The following is a 16,892-nucleotide window of genomic DNA, read 5'->3' on the forward strand; positions in this document are numbered from 1 at the left end:
ATTTCAAATTGTTTTGTCACCATGTTTTCTGCAACAGCAGAATATATATAAATCATAAATCCCTTCTTTATTGACTTTTTTTTTATCATTTGTACATTTATTTTTGATGGCTGTAAAACATAAAAGTATATGGGCATTCACTAATTACTTGAAACAGAAAAAAGAAAAAAAAGTGAAAAACTAGAGGACACTTGGCTACCTCTAGCATTCTGGTTTTTCTAGCTATATTATTGCATCTTTTGCAGAAGCAACACCAATTCCATCTTGGTACTAACCATGGTCATAAATTCTTTTAAGCATGACTGTGTTGTGACAACTGTGTCCCAATAACCTTAGATCAGATAAATACTAACCATGTGGTCATATGCTGCCTTTTTTGCCAATGACATGGGTACATGTACATGTTCAAGATTATGTCTGGATGAGAATTTCACGCTAAGGACCCTTTGCCATGTATAGATGAAATTGTTTTAGGGTCATGATATACCCTGTTTGTGTTTGTAATAAGGAAATCTTGTGTCTAGTAACAGTCAATATTTTTTCTGTACATGTAATGCCTGGAACAAGTGGGATGGTTGGACAGAAGGACATGTATAATTTGCTAATTCCCATATACATGCACTAAGGTATAAGAAGTCAATATGAATTATACATGTATGTGATGATTTTCTCAAAATCAAGTGATGAGTAATTTAGGGGTACGGATTGCCAAATTTAACGTCCCTTAGAGAATTTTCACTCGTATTGAGATGCCACCACCTGCCGGTGGAGGCCTGTACTCGGCACCTAGGGCTTTTGAGCAGTGAGGGATCTTTTTTTGTGACAGCACCTACTGTGACACGGGACCTCATGACACGGGACCTCAGTTTCTCCTGTCTCATTCGAAGGACTGGTCTTCACGTCCCGCAGTGGGATTCGAACCCGCGACGTAAGGAAAAACTCGAGAGCAAACACTCTAACCACTGTGCCACGCGGGCGACGATTGCCTAATATGAAGTGAAGATTTCCTATATTTTCTTCAAAAAAGGTTAAAGTTGAAGAAAACATTCACGCCTACTAGTATAGATTAAAATGAATAGCCCCTATCCTACAATTTCAAAGAAATTCATATACAAATTAACAGTAAATACGAGGATTGTCCGGTAAAATCGCGGATAGTCGTCAAGAGTGAAAAATAATCAACACTGCATCCTAAAAATTTCACTAAACTACTCATTTTGTATTTCTTACAAATATACATTGACTTTTGCCTCCAAATTTTTTAATTACAAAAAAAAAAAAAAAAAAAAAAAAAAAAAACAAAAAAAAACAAAACAACAACAAACAAACAACTCAAGAGTGCCTTGATATCGAAAGTCTGAAACACAATCCTCCAACGTGTTCATGTTCTTCGCCCAACAACTATAGTTTAGTTGGACACATCATTACTGGTGACGTAAATATAGTTAATAATGAGGACCTTAAATCACTTATTTTAAAAGGGTCAAATTTTCGGGAGCCCCGATCTTTCAACTGGCATCATAATTATACAAATATGATGAATTCTGTGGAAGATTTCGCAAGGCGATGGCCAAACCTTGGCACTTTGTCAGAATGGATTAAAAGTATCAGATGGATGTTGATATTGCATTAAGCGATTGAGGGGCAATATGAAAACCATCTATCCTTCTGCCTTCAAAAATTCCTACGTTTAAATGTAATTTAGAGGAGCTTGGATTTAAATATGTGGTAATCCAGCTTATAATCATAGCTCCCTTAGAATGAAATTCTTCAAAATCATGTCAGTTTTAAATATTTTTAATATTCCCAACAATCAAAATGAATTTGAATTACCATACCTGTACTGGATTCCTAAACTTCATAAAAGTTATTACAAAGATATATAGCGGATATTCTAGTAAATGTTCTACCAAGCCTTTTATTCCTCACAATATTAACAACAGTGAAGTAGAAACTTCATGAGTTCTGTACAACAATAATTCGAGAAAAGGTGTAAATCAGATGTGGATATTTAAAAACTCCAAAGAAGTTTTAGAAAATTTGAAATCACAAAATTTTACCAAAATCAATAACATCAAAACGTACGACTTTTCAATACTTACTAGTATAGTATACAGTATACAACCAATTTTAACTATAAATTAAAGTATAAGCTTTTTTTGACATCATAGACAGCTGCTTTTTCAATAAAAATGGAACTCATGAACTTACTTATCTTGTCACTGGTCATTTGCAAAATTGATTTGCTAAAACATTCTGATTGTACACACAAGTACTCTGAAGTTGATATTAAAAAGATGCTTGAGTTTCTGATTGACAATATCTATGTATTTTTTTCATGAGGTCTTTCAACAATCTGTCGGAATTCCCATGGGTACCGATTGCACCCTGTTATCAGCAGACAAGTTTTTTGTATTCATATGAAGCAGAATTCATTCAAAATTTTATACATGAGAAGAAGACACTTACTGTGGCCTTCAACTCATCATTTAGATATATTGATGACGTATTATCAATAAACAATAGTTACTTCCATTCATATGTCGACTCGATATATCCCAGTGAACTTGAAATAAAAGATACCACGGAGTCTGACACATCTGCTTCATATTTTGATATTTTACAAAAGAAGACATTAATGTAATCTGACAATAAAACTTTATGATAAGCGTGATGACTTCTATCGTCAACTTCCCTATGTAGCAATGTACCCTTATCACATGTATATGGGGTTTATACATGCATCTCCCAGTTTATTCGATACGCAAGAGCATACTCCACGTATGAATAATTACTAAAACGAGGCAAGCTATCGACAAATGAGTTGATGAAACTATGATATCAACAGTCTCGTTTAAAGTAATCATTTCGCAAGTTCTATGGTCGATACAAGTACGTTGTTAGCAAATACAATCTATTATTAAATAGATTGTTGACAGACGTTTTTCATACTATTTGTTTGGCCATTATATAATCACTGAATTGTCTACGGAATTTTCCGTTTGCCCGGTCATGACAAAGAGCACACGGCGGGAATGACCGCTCGACAGGGAATGCTTACTTCTCCATGACATCTGATCCCACCTCCAATGTTTTTAGAGGTCCGTGTTTGCTCTGCTCCCGATTTGTATTGTTTCAATGGACTTTTGAGCTTGATTACTGTTCGTTATCTCCATATTTCATTCAGTACATTTTTCATCAATATACATAGCGAATTTCAAATGAATAGAATCTCAAATAAACAAAATACGGGATCTATATGTTATGTGTGGTATCGCCTTACTGCGCACGGATGTTGACGTCAAAGTGTCTTGAGCAACGTTGTTAGAATAACTTTTTCTGAATTTTCTTTGGATTTGAGGTATGTGTCTGAGTGAACGATGACTTCAAAGTTTTGAGAAATAAAAAAAAAAAAAACTAGTACATGTATATGAAATACCAAATTGTTAATTGATAACTATTTAAATGTGATGAGGATCGTTACGACATGGGTCCAGAACGACCTTGGTGATATGTCCTTAGGTCACCCAAAGCCAACTAACTTTAGATTCATAGGAATTGTATACTGTGTGATCATTTATGGTTTAGAGGTTGAAGAAGTCTTGCCTCGGTTGAATGAGCAATAGCAAAGACATTGGCTATCTATGTTCTTCCAAAATTATGCAGGGAACATAAAAAATCTGTCTATGCAAAATACATGTAACTCTTTATTAATGTTTGGAAAAAATAAATATATACACTTGAAACACATTCATTTGGAAAAGACACGGATCATAGACTCAAATTGTCTAGTCCACACTGATGAAAATTGAATACACGTATCTGGAAACAAATCCTCTATGTTATGGACCTCGGAAATTAAGGAGTCGCTGCATTGGCATCATTAGCAGGTTTTTCTTTCTCTATTTCTTTGTTTTCTGTCGTATTTTCAGTAGACTCGTCATTAACTGGGGCCGTTTTAGGGCTTATGGCTCCCTTAATTATGAAGGCAGCTGCCACAGAATATGTCACTGTGGCCAAAAAAGAAAACACTAATGCTACAATTCCCATGTTAGCGGTTTTACCTAGTGCCATTCCAGATACAAGTTCACCATTAAGCATGACCAGAGCCACTAGTAACATGAGACCTGAAATTCAAAAAGATTTAATATTTATCTTACATTTGCAAATGGTTTGTCGATAACCATGCCATTAAATGGTTTTGTACATGTGTATGAGGTGACGTTTTGGTATTTATTGCAAATAAATGATATCACCAATTTAAACAAGTGATATCACTCATTCAAATTGAATATGTGATATCACCCCCAAGGTCAAGGTCAAAGGGTCAAAATTGTTTGTACCCAAGGGAAGGTCTTGTCACAAGAAATACACCTGTAAAATATAAAAGCTCTAACACCAACTGTTCAAAAGTTATGGCCAAGATATCACCTATTCGAAAAAATGATACCACTTATTCGAATAGGTAATGACATCTATTCGAAATAAATAGGTGAAATCACCTAGTTAAATAGGTGATAACACCTTTTCAAGTTGAATAGGTGATATCAACTATTCGTTTTGAATTGATACCCTTCAAAGTATGCAGTTTTGGTTGCCATTTCGTCAGAGAACACAGAAAGACCAAAGGAAGGATTACTGGTTCTGTGAGATATGCATGTATGTAGCTATATATTATCAAGTTTGATCCAAAGGAAGGGCTATAGAAACATTGGGGTGATAAGGGATTTCAGTTATAAGTAAAGAAAAACTGTACAACAACAACAACAACAAGAAACAGATTTAGATAGAACTAATTTTGACTATATTCTACACATCACGGGCACCATTTACGGAAGTTTTTCACATAATTAATTCATATGTTGTCCACAGCAATGGATACCAATAACTGTATTTGACCTTTGATCTGTTGGCCCTCCAATCAATGGGGTTTTCCTCTGCACAACGTATCATTGAAGAAAGATTGAATCAAAGAATCCAAACGAATCTCTTTAATTTGTGTCCACAACTTCACATTTCACACCTATCACTGTATCAATGTCACTGACCTTGAGATTTTGACTCAGGAATCGAAATGCTTCTTTCTCAGATCATTAATTTCTGTAGCATGTATTAGGCGGAAAGGTCAATACTTGGACATACACTAATTTTAATATTATATGAACAACTTCTTTTACACCTATCAGAATCTTCGACCTTTGACAATTTAACCTTTTTATTAGACCTGTTTCTGAAGTACAACACTGGCAGACTCGTACGGTATCTTTGACCTTGACCTTTGGATCCTTAAATGAATAGTCACTTATACAAAACCCTATAGCAAGTTTGAGACCATTGTCACATCATCGAAAAGAATGCCCTTACATTAATTGCCTTTTCCATTTGATCCTAAACTAAATAGCCTTGTACCAGTTACCTACAACATTTATAACAAGCTTGATATCGAAGGGCCAAAATATACCCCATAAATAAACTTTTTCCATAACACTGCTACACATTCGGGGGAACTAATTTATCTCCTACGTTGCACTATTTACATTGTGGAAATTAAAATTCTCACGTATATATTAATTGTACTTACTTGAAATGAAAGCAATTACTCCTGGCGTGAGGGACACGAAGCAGACAGGCTTGGGAAGCTTTTTCAGAAGGTGAAGTACAAGAATGGGTATTCCGCTAATAAAGGCGAGGCCAAGGAAGACTCCGGCCACTTGACCAACAGACTGGATCATCTTAACTGTATCTAAAATAAAAATTTTTACAAAAAAGTCAATTAAAGTCAGATGACACATTCCTCAATAATATATATTTCTATTTTCAATATAATCCTAATGGAAATCATTTATACCTATAGCTCCCTTTTTAAGGAGGAAATTCTTCAAAATCATTTGTCAGTTTTAAATATCTTAAATAATCCCAACAATCAAATTGAATTCGAATTTTCATACTTATAGTGGATTCCATGGCACCTGATCCCGTCTCTGATGTTTTCTCTACTCTCGATTTGTATTGTTAAAATGGACTATGAGCTTGAATACTGTTCGTTATCTCCATATTTCATCTACATAAAAATCCTTACTGACAAAGATACATAGGGGGTTCCAGTAAATGTTCTACCAAGCCTCTTTCTTTACTCCTCATAAAAATAGCGGCAGTGAAGGAGAAATTTCAGGAGTACTGGACAACAATACTTGAGAAATAGTGTAAATCAGATGTAGATACTTAAAAACTCAAAGGAACTTTGGGAAAATTTGAAATCACAAAATTTTATGAAAATCAATAACATCAGAACGTACGAATTTTCAACACTTTATACAACCATTGCCCATGATAAATGAAAGTCCAGGCTTTTTGACATCATAGACAGGTGCTTTTTCAATAAAAAATGGAAGTCGTAAATTTACTTATCTTGTAATTAGTTATTTGCAAAATTATTTTGTATAAAAATTCTGATTGTATTCACAAGTACTCCGAAGTTGATATTAAAAGATGCTTGGTTTTCTGATTGACAATGTCTATGTAGTTTTCTGGAGATCAAGTCTTCAAACAATCTATCGGAATTCACATGGGCAACAATTCGCCTTTTTATTGACAGACCTATTTTTATATTCATATGAAGCAACACTTATTCGAAAAACTTCTGCATGAGAAAAAGAAAACACTTGGTTTGGCCTCCAACTCGACATTTAGATTTATCAACGAGGTATTATCAATTCACAATTAATAGTTACTTCCATTCATATGTCGACTGGATAGAATTTTTTCCCATATCAGACACAAGAAATGTAAACTTCTTCAGATTGTGTATAGTCTCTTAGAAAACAGCAATGCATATGTTTTTGACCTCTTCTTTAAAATAATATTAAATTGAATATAGGTATCGGGTTTACTTTTGACATGATTTCATATAGAATTCCATGAAAATGATTCATTTTCTACATAATTCAATGATAACCGTAAAGCACGGGAAATAAATTAAATTAAATAATAACCTCTTAATGGATGTAGCACCAAGAAACAGTATCTAAAGCTAATTTACAAGATCTTGATTATATATTACTTCAAGTTTGACTATTACAATACAATTAAGGAATCACTGGTCGGCTCATAATTTTTATTGACCTAATGTACATATAACGATTATCAAAAGAGAATTTTTTTCTAATTGGAACATTATTCTGGTCCGAAACATTTTTTTAAATATTTCATTTTTCAAATCTGATTATTAAATGAGAACCTTTAAACCTGCACTAACTCTTTCAGTATAACATAAAGCAGAACATGTTAGGAATTTTAGTAAATTTTGAAACATCCGCTGCTATTAATGGGAATCAGTAAAAATTCGCGATGGCACACCTTCCAATCTGTGTTTTTGTTTAGCAGGAAAAAGTGAAAATGATCATCAAATTGAGCTTAATATCATTTATAGCTAAAATCATAGCTATTACCTCACTGGATAAATATAGGACAGTTGTTATGAGAACATGAGTTACGAAGCACGAAGTTTTAAAACTACAGTAAAACAAATACAACCAAAGCGTCTTATTAGCTATGGCAATGTGTTAGAAGCTCATTGCCTATTTATAGATGGAGCTATTGAAACCCAACATAAGATATTTTAGCTGCACAAATGAATTTGCACATTGCTGTTGGCTATTTAATGCTGACCAGTAAATGACTGAGAATTTCTTGAAAAATGGAGCTACGGTATCTCAATCTGCCGTTGATTTTATTGTCGGTGAAACCTAAAATTTTGACCTCTGCTTTGAACTGCGGAATTAACCCTTCTAAAATGTGCTCCACTTTATTCTGGCAGACTTGTTGCAAAGGAAAAAAGATGATCACTGATCTCCAGTAAATAATGTAAATATACAGTTTCAATAGAAATTCAATAAAGCAACCTTTCCAAAAAGAACTCTGTAGTAAACTGTTTTGGTACATGTATGTTCATCGTTGAAAGAATTTAAAATACAACTTTGAAATCAGATTAGGTGAACGTGGATGTAAATGTATGTCTGTCGATTATATTGATAATATAACTTATTTAGTTTTCTTATTTAGGTAGTTAAACCTGTTAAAATGTTTTCATTTACTATTATGTGTCTTGTTTTCTATTTTCATTTAACGAAGATCTTGAACTTTTGACAACTTGTAATCTTTAAAAAAGTGTGGCATCCCTAATCCACAAAAAGAGCTTAACATAGTTTTATATTTGATAAACTAGTTTAATTTTCGTAAATTAAAGTTGACATGCCTAACCTACATATGGATTGTTATTTCCTTTCGTTCTTTATAACTAGTTTGTGAAAACTATATAATTGAAAAAAAAATGCTAAATGAAAATTTATTAGTATCTGAACAAAAGGTTGATATGGCATGCAAAATTCACAAAAATCAACCAAACCACGTTTTACAGTCGATATGTTAACCTCTTGCAAGCTTATTAAAGACGTTTTTGATTTAACATGATAGTTCACGTATGAATGATAGTTCACGCATCAATTTGTGTTTCAAGTGTAAACTATACTTAACAGTAATAAGACATTGCTTTCAAGTGCAAAACATGGTTTATCTGCTAAGAACAGTTTCACCATTAGTAAAGTATCGTTAACAACTCTAAACTTTAATTAACGAATGTGTGAATTAAATACACATGTAGTTTCACGATTAGTGAAACTATCATTAACATTTTCAACTATGTTTAATGAATAAGAATTAATGTTCACATCTGAAGATTTATATTTATCAACCAAAACAATTATTAACGTTTATTCATAGGCAGATAAAAAATAGTTAGCATTCGTAATGTATGGTTTACAACACTTATATAGATATACAATGTAGTTTTACAGATGATAACAAATCGTTAACTGTATAAAATATTTTATAAACATGAGTTTGATGAATCTAGTCTATAAACTCTAAACTATGTTAAGCTCATTTCTGTTAATTTGGCGTGCCAAAAATTGAGGAAATATATACCCTGTATGTATTGTTGCTTGAAAAAATAAAACAAGCATTCGTAATAACTATTTTATTAATAATAGTTAATTAATAATAGTTATAGATAAATTATTTTTTTTATAAATTAACAAATTAAGATATAAATTTGGTCAGAGATATAAACCATACTTGGCATTAAATTTACAAACAAGATTGAATATTTGTAGACTTCGATTCACCCAGAACTGTTAAAAATAGTTCATGGATAGAAAGAGCTAAAGATCATAATTTCTCAGTGGATATATGTACAACTCACCAAATCCACACAAACGAGTGATACATAGTTTTTTTGAATTTGAAATTCCAGGGTTTCCCTTAAGTAACGAAATATATTGATAACATTTTGCATGAACAATTATGGCTTTAAAGCGTGAAATAAAATTTTTACGTAATTGGGTGGCGCCAATGCAAAACTACGATTCCTTAAACTGATTATGTAAAACATAAAAACACTGTTAATCAATATGTCTCGAGAAATTGGCGTTCTACAGTATAGAATTGTTTAATTTATTAATTTAATGAGTTGCGAATCTTTGTTAATAAATCGTAAAATTAACTATATTTATAAGATAAACCATTTTTTGCACGAATTTAACAGTAGAATATACCGGTAGTTTACCATTGTTAAGCAGAGGACACAAACTAGTTTACAGATCTTGAATAAAGATTAACTTCGTTAATTTAAGATCATCCCCACTATAACTGATAACCTAGCATATAAATGTTAATTTTTTTTTGGCATGTCATATGCAAGATATCCAACCTTTTTAATGAATTTTTTTCCGACTTTTTTTTTCTTCGATTTTTCACTTTTTAGGAGTAAGCATCAATTGTCAACTGCTAACACCCACCGTGAGCCCTTTGTATTGATCAGGTAAAGGAGTAAACAAAGTAGACATTAATATAAACAATGGCCTAACGATGGGTATGAACCATGTCAGTCAAAATACGACCCAACGTATTTGCAAACGAGGTTGTTGCAACCACTATTGAAATAACGTTCACAATTGAAATAATTATTTCAGTAGTGGTTGAGAGTGCATTTCAAAACTAAACATAGATTGCAACCACTATTGAAATAACGTTCACTATTGAAATAATTATTTCAATAGTGGTTGAACGGGCATTTCAAAACCCAACACAGGTTGCAACCACTATTGAAATAACGTTAACTATTGAAACACTAATTTCAATAGAGGCTTTGAATGCATTTTAAAACCTAAACCAGGCTGCAACCACTATTGAAATAATGTTCACTATTGAAATAAAGATTTCTCTAGTGATTGAAATAAAGATTTCAATAGTGATTGAAATAAAGATTTCAATAGTGATTGAAATAATGATTTAAAAGTTGCTGACAATGATTGATTTCAATACCCAAACCACATTGCAAGCCTTATTGAAATAACCCCCTCTTGAAAGAAAAATATATAAAGATAAATTCTTCATTATTTTTCCAAACATAATGAATTAATTTATTTAGTTTAAAATATGATATGCAATTCTATGTTTTAATTTCTGTCTAGAAATACTATTAATACACGGATATCTTTTTAAGTGATCTAGTAATTTTAAATAATTTTGTCATATAAGGTTCATCATTGCTATTAATTGCGGAAAGTAAAAGTTTATAAAAACAGATAGTTTTAGAAATTAGAATATCTATATTTTATAAAAAAGAAGAAGAAATCTATGTGACATCTATGCGTAAAAACTTTCTGATGAAAATATGATTATTTTTAATCAATAGGAAATAGAATAAAAGTAAATTCTCGCTTATATATACATTAAAATCAACTATTCGGGAAGACTAAGTATAAGCATTATAACATAAGAGGTTGTTATTTCAATAGTGGTTACACGTATAAAACCGTTGTTGAAATAATATCAACTATTGAAATTACTATTTCAGTAGTGATCACTATTTCAATAGAGTGTACTTTGTTGCAACCACTATTGAAATAGTGACTATTGAAAAAATATTTCAATAGCATATATTATTTCAATATCGGTAGTATTAATGCAACCGATATTGAAATAACGATCACTAATTAAATAATGATTTCAATGGTGGTCATTATTTTAATAGCTGTTCTATATGTGTGACCACTATTGGAATAACACCCACTATTGTAATGCATGTTATGCTTATACAAAAGTCCCGTTAAGTTTTGTTTTTTTTAATGTCTTGAGGAGTAGACGTTGGATTTACTATCAATATTTGTAGTGTAGGCAAGCCCATGAACATATGCGAGAATTTACCTCCATTGAATATTCTTTTTATTAAAAATAACCATATTTTCATCTGAAAGTCTGTGCACATAGATGTCAGTCTTCCTTTTAATGTAGATATTCTAATTTCTACAATTATGTTTATTTATGGTCCTTTCCTTTAAAATCAATGGAAAAGATGAACAATATTTACCAAAATCACATAAAACCTGCATATACTGATTGATTGTCTGTTAGTTTTTGCCGAGTCGGCAAGATTTAGCGAAAGCTTGCATATAACATTTGCATGCTTTGTTTGAATTTAAGGTACGTCAGTTAAATCAAAAATGTCCGTGTATTAATTGTAATTTATAGAAAAGAAAGGACTACATAAATTTACACGTCATATTTTAAACTCAATAAATATTAAATATTATGTTGGAAAACGTAATGAACAATTTATCCTTATATTTTTTGCAATAGTGGGTTTATTTCAGTAAAGCTTGTAATGTGGTTTTGGTATTGAAATTATTGCCAGCAACTATCAAAATAATTATTTCAATCACTATTGAAATCTTTATTTCAATCACTAGTGAAATCTTTATTTCAATAGTGAACATTAATAGTGGTAGCAACCTGGTTTAGGTTTTGAAATGCATTCAAAACCTCTATTGAAATCATTGTTTCACTAGTGAACGTTATTTCAATAGTGGTTGCAATCTGTGTTCGGTTTTGAAATGCATTTTCAACCACTATTAAAATAATTATTTCAATAGTGAACGTTATTTCAATAGTGGTTGCAATCTGTGTTTAGTTTTGAAATGCACTCTCAACCGCTATTGAAATAATTATTTCAATAGTGAACGTTATTTCAATAGTGGTTACAACCTGTGTTTGGTTTTGAAATGCACTCTCAACTATTGAAATAATTATTTCAATAGTGAACGTTATTTCAATAGTGGTTGCAACACGAGGTAATTACAACGACGAAAAAAATTGCGAAATGCTGACTTTAAATGAGATAGTTGAAAGCCTTATAACATTTACTCATTTGTCAGTAGCCTGCATTGGTTTAAAATTGATTTTGCTCTGAGCATGCTCTTGCGCACTGAATCAACTGGTAGATAAACACCATATGCAGGTGACGGTGGAATGATACTGCATAAATAAGGGAAGTTGACGATAGAAAGGCTGAAGTCGTTAGCTGTTAGTTGGCCATGAACGTTTATATGTACATCTTTCGTATATTTGAAGTTTTCCTTCCATTTTTGTTCATTTGATTTAGTTTAGTTACGCGTTAGGGAATCAATGAAATTTGATTATTTCCTTCTGCTGTTTTGTATTTGGCATTTTCTAGACTTTCAAATTTCTTGCAGTGGGCTATTTGTAGTTTTTAGTAAAGGTTGCAGTTGTACTTAACGTTAGAACCTTTCCTCTGGAATGAATTTTACTTTTATCCTATTTCTTATGACAACCTTGAATTTTTTGTATTTTCATTTGATTTGTCTATTGATCTATGAAATTAATTTGGTATTTCTCGTATTTCTAATTCTGTCCATGAGTTTTTCTTAAGGTCTATTCAAGATACATATAGTACGTAGATGTATTTATTTTTATGCTCTGTTTTGTTAATGGCCATGTTCGACAGGATAACTAATTTTTAATCTGATAATTTTAGTTTACAGTACCACAGAAAAATGATTTTTTTAAGAAGGCTGTCTTTCGGTCATTTGGAATTTTTTTTGTATTTTTTCAATTATTTTTACTTTTGGTATCGCTTCAATGTCATATATTTTTCAATGAAATTCCACATTTTTTTTTTAATTTTAGTTCAAAATTAAGTTTTTGGTAGCTGAAAATTTGTGATTTTTCAATTTATTTGTAATATAAGTGCCTCAAAGAGAATGTAAATATATGGCTATATTTATTCTTATATTTTATTTGTCCTCTAATCTGAGTTTTCAGTTTCTCTGAAATTTTATTTCTCTGCCTTCAACTTTAAGCATTTTATTCTTTCATTTCTTATCTTAGTGTTAGCATTGCTAGTTTCCTTTAACCAAGTATTTAAAATATATAGTATACAGCTGTGGCTAAATTAGGTTTTATCTGGTAAGAGATTTTTATATTTCTGACGTTGCTTATTTTGCGTCTAGCTTGATCTTGTTCAGCTAGTTTTTCTGAATCCCATTTTGTTTTCTTCTAGTTTTACTGAATGTTTCTTTGGTTTATTTTTATGGATTTCTTAGAATTATGGAAATTCTCACTTTTGCAGTTGATTCCTTTTTTTTTTAAGAAATAACCATTTTCCTTTGAGTATTTTTTCTGACTAAATTTAAATGATCTTCAGATTAAAATACCCATATTTGTGTGAACATTAAAATACGATTCAATTCAGGAAAAGAGATTGGAAGTAGGGATGTCAGTTTGTAATCGGTTAACCGCTTACTTCGGAACGTTGGTAATCGATTAAAAAATCTGTAACCGGTTAGTCGAAAAAAAAATTATATATGTGTAAATTTGAACACAATATCCTGAAAATTCAATCAAAAAATAAAAATATATGAAATATTAGCATTTTCACCTATCTATTTCTTAGGCTGGTCTGGAGATAATTAAGACTCTCCAAATTAACATCGTGGGGGGTAATTAGTCAGCTTTCGAGATGTTAATTGCAGTTTAAACACCATGTCGCTACCCAGCCCGGTCCCGTGTTTCTTTAATGATTGATTCAATTGAATGATCGCTGAGTACCGTGAAGTGATTATAATGTGTACCTTACCCCTTTTATCTTTTGCAGCTACAAATCAAATTATGTTATTAAACAAACATTGTAAATTAAGCGATAGTTCAGACTTAATTTTGATTATGTGAAAATGCAGATTGAAATTGTAAGACATCTATTCTGAATTTTTTAAAATACATGTATATCTGATTCTTCAGGCATGTTTCATAGGTTTCTTAATTTTTTTTCTTTTTTTTCTTTTCTTTTGCTTTAAAATTGAAATGAAAAATGTACTCGTATATATTGTTCTGATAACGTACATATTGTTCTGATAAACATAATATTACTACATGTAACATCTTTATATCTCTCTATTTAAGTAGAACTTACAATAATGAAATACGTCGAGAATTTTGATTCGGTTAACCGATTTATCGGTCGGAACGTCTTGCGGTTAACCGATTGGTAATTCTGCATTCGATTGCCACCCCTAATTGGAAGTGATCTTTCTTGAACGGGTGGAAAATATTAAGAATTAATTCAAACCTCCATTAATGTAACCAGTGGTAGCAGAATCCACACAGGCGTTTGTATTCAAATTGGTGGTGGTGGATCCAAAAATTGAAGTAACGACGGTGGTGGTGTCAATGTTGTAACAGGTGGTGAATAATCCAATATTAGCTTTGGCCACCGCAGTTACAGTTGCTGGCATACCACTTACAGTAGCTGAAGTAGTTGTGGTAAAAGCATAGTCAATCCAATATTCACCAAGCAAGCTTGCTACCCCGACTCCAAAGGAAACAGCCATGCAAACAACGCCCGACGCAATTAAGGCAATGATAATAATCTGTATTTTATCCATATTTTTGTGAATACTTTCGTTAGGGGTGAACACTAGTAGAATTTAAAAGAAACCAGATAAAAAGGATATGATACGAGAAACAATAATAGGAATACGTAGATGCTTGAAGTAGAGTCTATATCATCGAAACTGGTGTTATAAAGTTGGAACAATTGTTTTTAAATAGTATTATATTTTTCAATAAAAGAATCTATGGTGACATCCAATACACCTGTCATTATCCAGACTGTTCCTACAGTACTGTTGTACCACAGACAAAGGGATAAAGGTAATAATAGGTTAATATAGGATCAATGAGACCTCTCTGTTGACTTTTGCTTTTGTCATAGCATTTCATATCTTATCTACAAAACTGTGTATTTAATTTAAAAAAATATTTTGTTCGTATCTTTACATCCCTTTTAAGTAATAGGTTGAATTACTTGATCAATCCATAATTCCAATCCAATTTTGATACAATGTAATCAATTACATGTGTGTTTTCAAAATTCCCTAAATTTATCTTATCCAAAAGTTATAAACAGTTCACAAGTATACACGTGTACATTGAGTTAAATCATATTAAAATCGATGAAACCTTATTCAAGTTTAAATGTTCGTTATATTTTTATTCATTTATTTATCTTTTGCCAAAAGTTATCTAAAACAAGTAACAAAGGGATTCAGTAAACTAAAAGAAAAGCTGTACTTTAAAATTCTGAGTCGATTTTAACAGACACTGCCTTCTGGTCGTTTAGTGAGTAAATGAGGGATCGAGAAAAACAATGTCAAGCTGCCTTCCGTGAAGTTAAGTTCAAGAATATTTATCATTCAGTAAGACTTATTAATTGAATTGTTCTAAAAAAAAAAATCGTGTCTGCAACAAGAGGCCCAGGGGCCACATCGCTCACCTGAGCACTGTGGCTAGGAAAAAAAGAAAAATCAGTTTAGTATTGAAAAACTTAAATGCATAAGTGGTCCCAACCACAAAATTAAATCTACACTTACTAATGATGCTTACATAATTTTTTGACTAACTGTGACATTTTTCTCTACAAGTTTGAACTTTCATTGTGGCACCACCCTACCCCTAGAGGTCATGATTTGAACAAACTTGAATCTACACTAACTGAGGATGCTTCCATATAAATATGACAAACAGTGGCTTTGTAGATTTTTCCTATATATTCCTATGTAAAACTTTAATCATTCATTGTGGCCCCACCCTTCCCCTGGGGGTCATGATTTGAACAAACTTGAATCTTCACCACATGAGGATGCTTCCATATAAATATGAACAATTATGGCTTTGCTGTTCTTCATCAGAAGATTTTTAAAGATTTTTCCTATATATTCCTACGAAAAACTTTGATCGTCCATCGTGGCTCCACCCTACCCCTGGGGGTCATGATTTAAACGAGCTCGAATCTACACCACCTGAGGATGCTTTCACATAAATATTACCAATCATTGCTTTGCTGTTCTTGATAGGAAGATTTTTGAAGATTTTTCCTATATATTCCTATGTAAAACTTTGATCGTCCATTGTGGCCCCAACCTACCCCCGGGGGTCATGATTTGAACAAAATTGAATCTACGCTACCTGACAATAATTCCACATGAGTTTCATCTTTCCTGGCCCATTGGTTCTTGAGGAGAAGATTTTTCAATAATGCCATTTTTTATTTGCTATTTCGTAATTATCTCCCCTTGGAAGAGTGCGTGGCCCTATATTTGAACAAATTTGAATCCCCTTCACGCAAGGATACTTTGTGCCAAGTTTGATTGAAATTGTCCTAGTAGTTCTGGAGAAGAAGATGAAAATGTGAAAAGTTTACGACAACGCCAACGACAACGACGACAGACAACGGACTAATTTCGATCAGAAAAGCTCACTTAAGCCTTCGGCTCAGGTGAGCTAAAAAGGGAACTGTATTTCTATATTTTTAAGACAAAGGCATAATTTTTCCTACGTATTAAATCTGTAGAAGCTTATTAAAAAAAAACCCGAAAGAGGCTTCATCTTTAATAGAAAAATAGTCAAATACATGTACTTTTGCTAAAATCATAGATTAAAAAAAACCCACTCAGAGTGTACACTTTGTTTTGAAAATA

General features: G+C 32.0%; 2 protein-coding genes across 2 annotated transcripts in view; one reads left to right on the forward strand and one right to left on the reverse strand.

Moving 5' to 3' along the window:
• The window catches only part of LOC133189906 (ruvB-like 2), a 13,986-nt gene extending 13,920 nt beyond the window's left edge, over positions 1–66 (forward strand). Inside the window, exon 15 of the mRNA XM_061325324.1 lies at positions 1–66. This exon is cut by the window's left edge and continues 68 nt beyond it. The gene's annotated coding sequence lies outside the window, so the exon portion shown is untranslated.
• A 3,792-nt stretch (positions 67–3,858) lies between these two features.
• LOC133189824 (uncharacterized) lies at positions 3,859–14,798 on the reverse strand. The gene is made up of 3 exons (XM_061325217.1): positions 14,483–14,798; positions 5,582–5,743; positions 3,859–4,127 (listed from the first exon to the last, which is right to left on the reverse strand). Exons 1-3 carry the CDS (start codon positions 14,796–14,798, stop codon positions 3,859–3,861), a joined length of 747 nt encoding a protein of 248 aa, XP_061181201.1.
• Between the last annotated feature and the right edge of the window lie 2,094 nt (positions 14,799–16,892).

This window comes from Saccostrea echinata, unplaced genomic scaffold, assembly GCF_033153115.1.
Source record: "Saccostrea echinata isolate AGI-Se365-2 ecotype Australia unplaced genomic scaffold, CSIRO_AGI_Sech_v1 ptg000020l, whole genome shotgun sequence".
Taxonomy (NCBI): domain Eukaryota; kingdom Metazoa; phylum Mollusca; class Bivalvia; order Ostreida; family Ostreidae; genus Saccostrea; species Saccostrea echinata.

Excerpts from the sequence above, each read along its gene's own strand:
- LOC133189824 (XM_061325217.1), bottom strand. The coding sequence starts at position 14,798 with ATGGATAAAATACAGATTATTATCATTGCCTTAATTGCGTCGGGCGTT. Across the intron at positions 5,744-14,482 it reads CACTGGTTACATTAATGGAG|ATACAGTTAAGATGATCCAG; the intron begins GTTTGAATTAAT and ends TTTTTATTTTAG. Across the intron at positions 4,128-5,581 it reads AGTAATTGCTTTCATTTCAA|GTCTCATGTTACTAGTGGCT; the intron begins GTAAGTACAATT and ends TTTGAATTTCAG.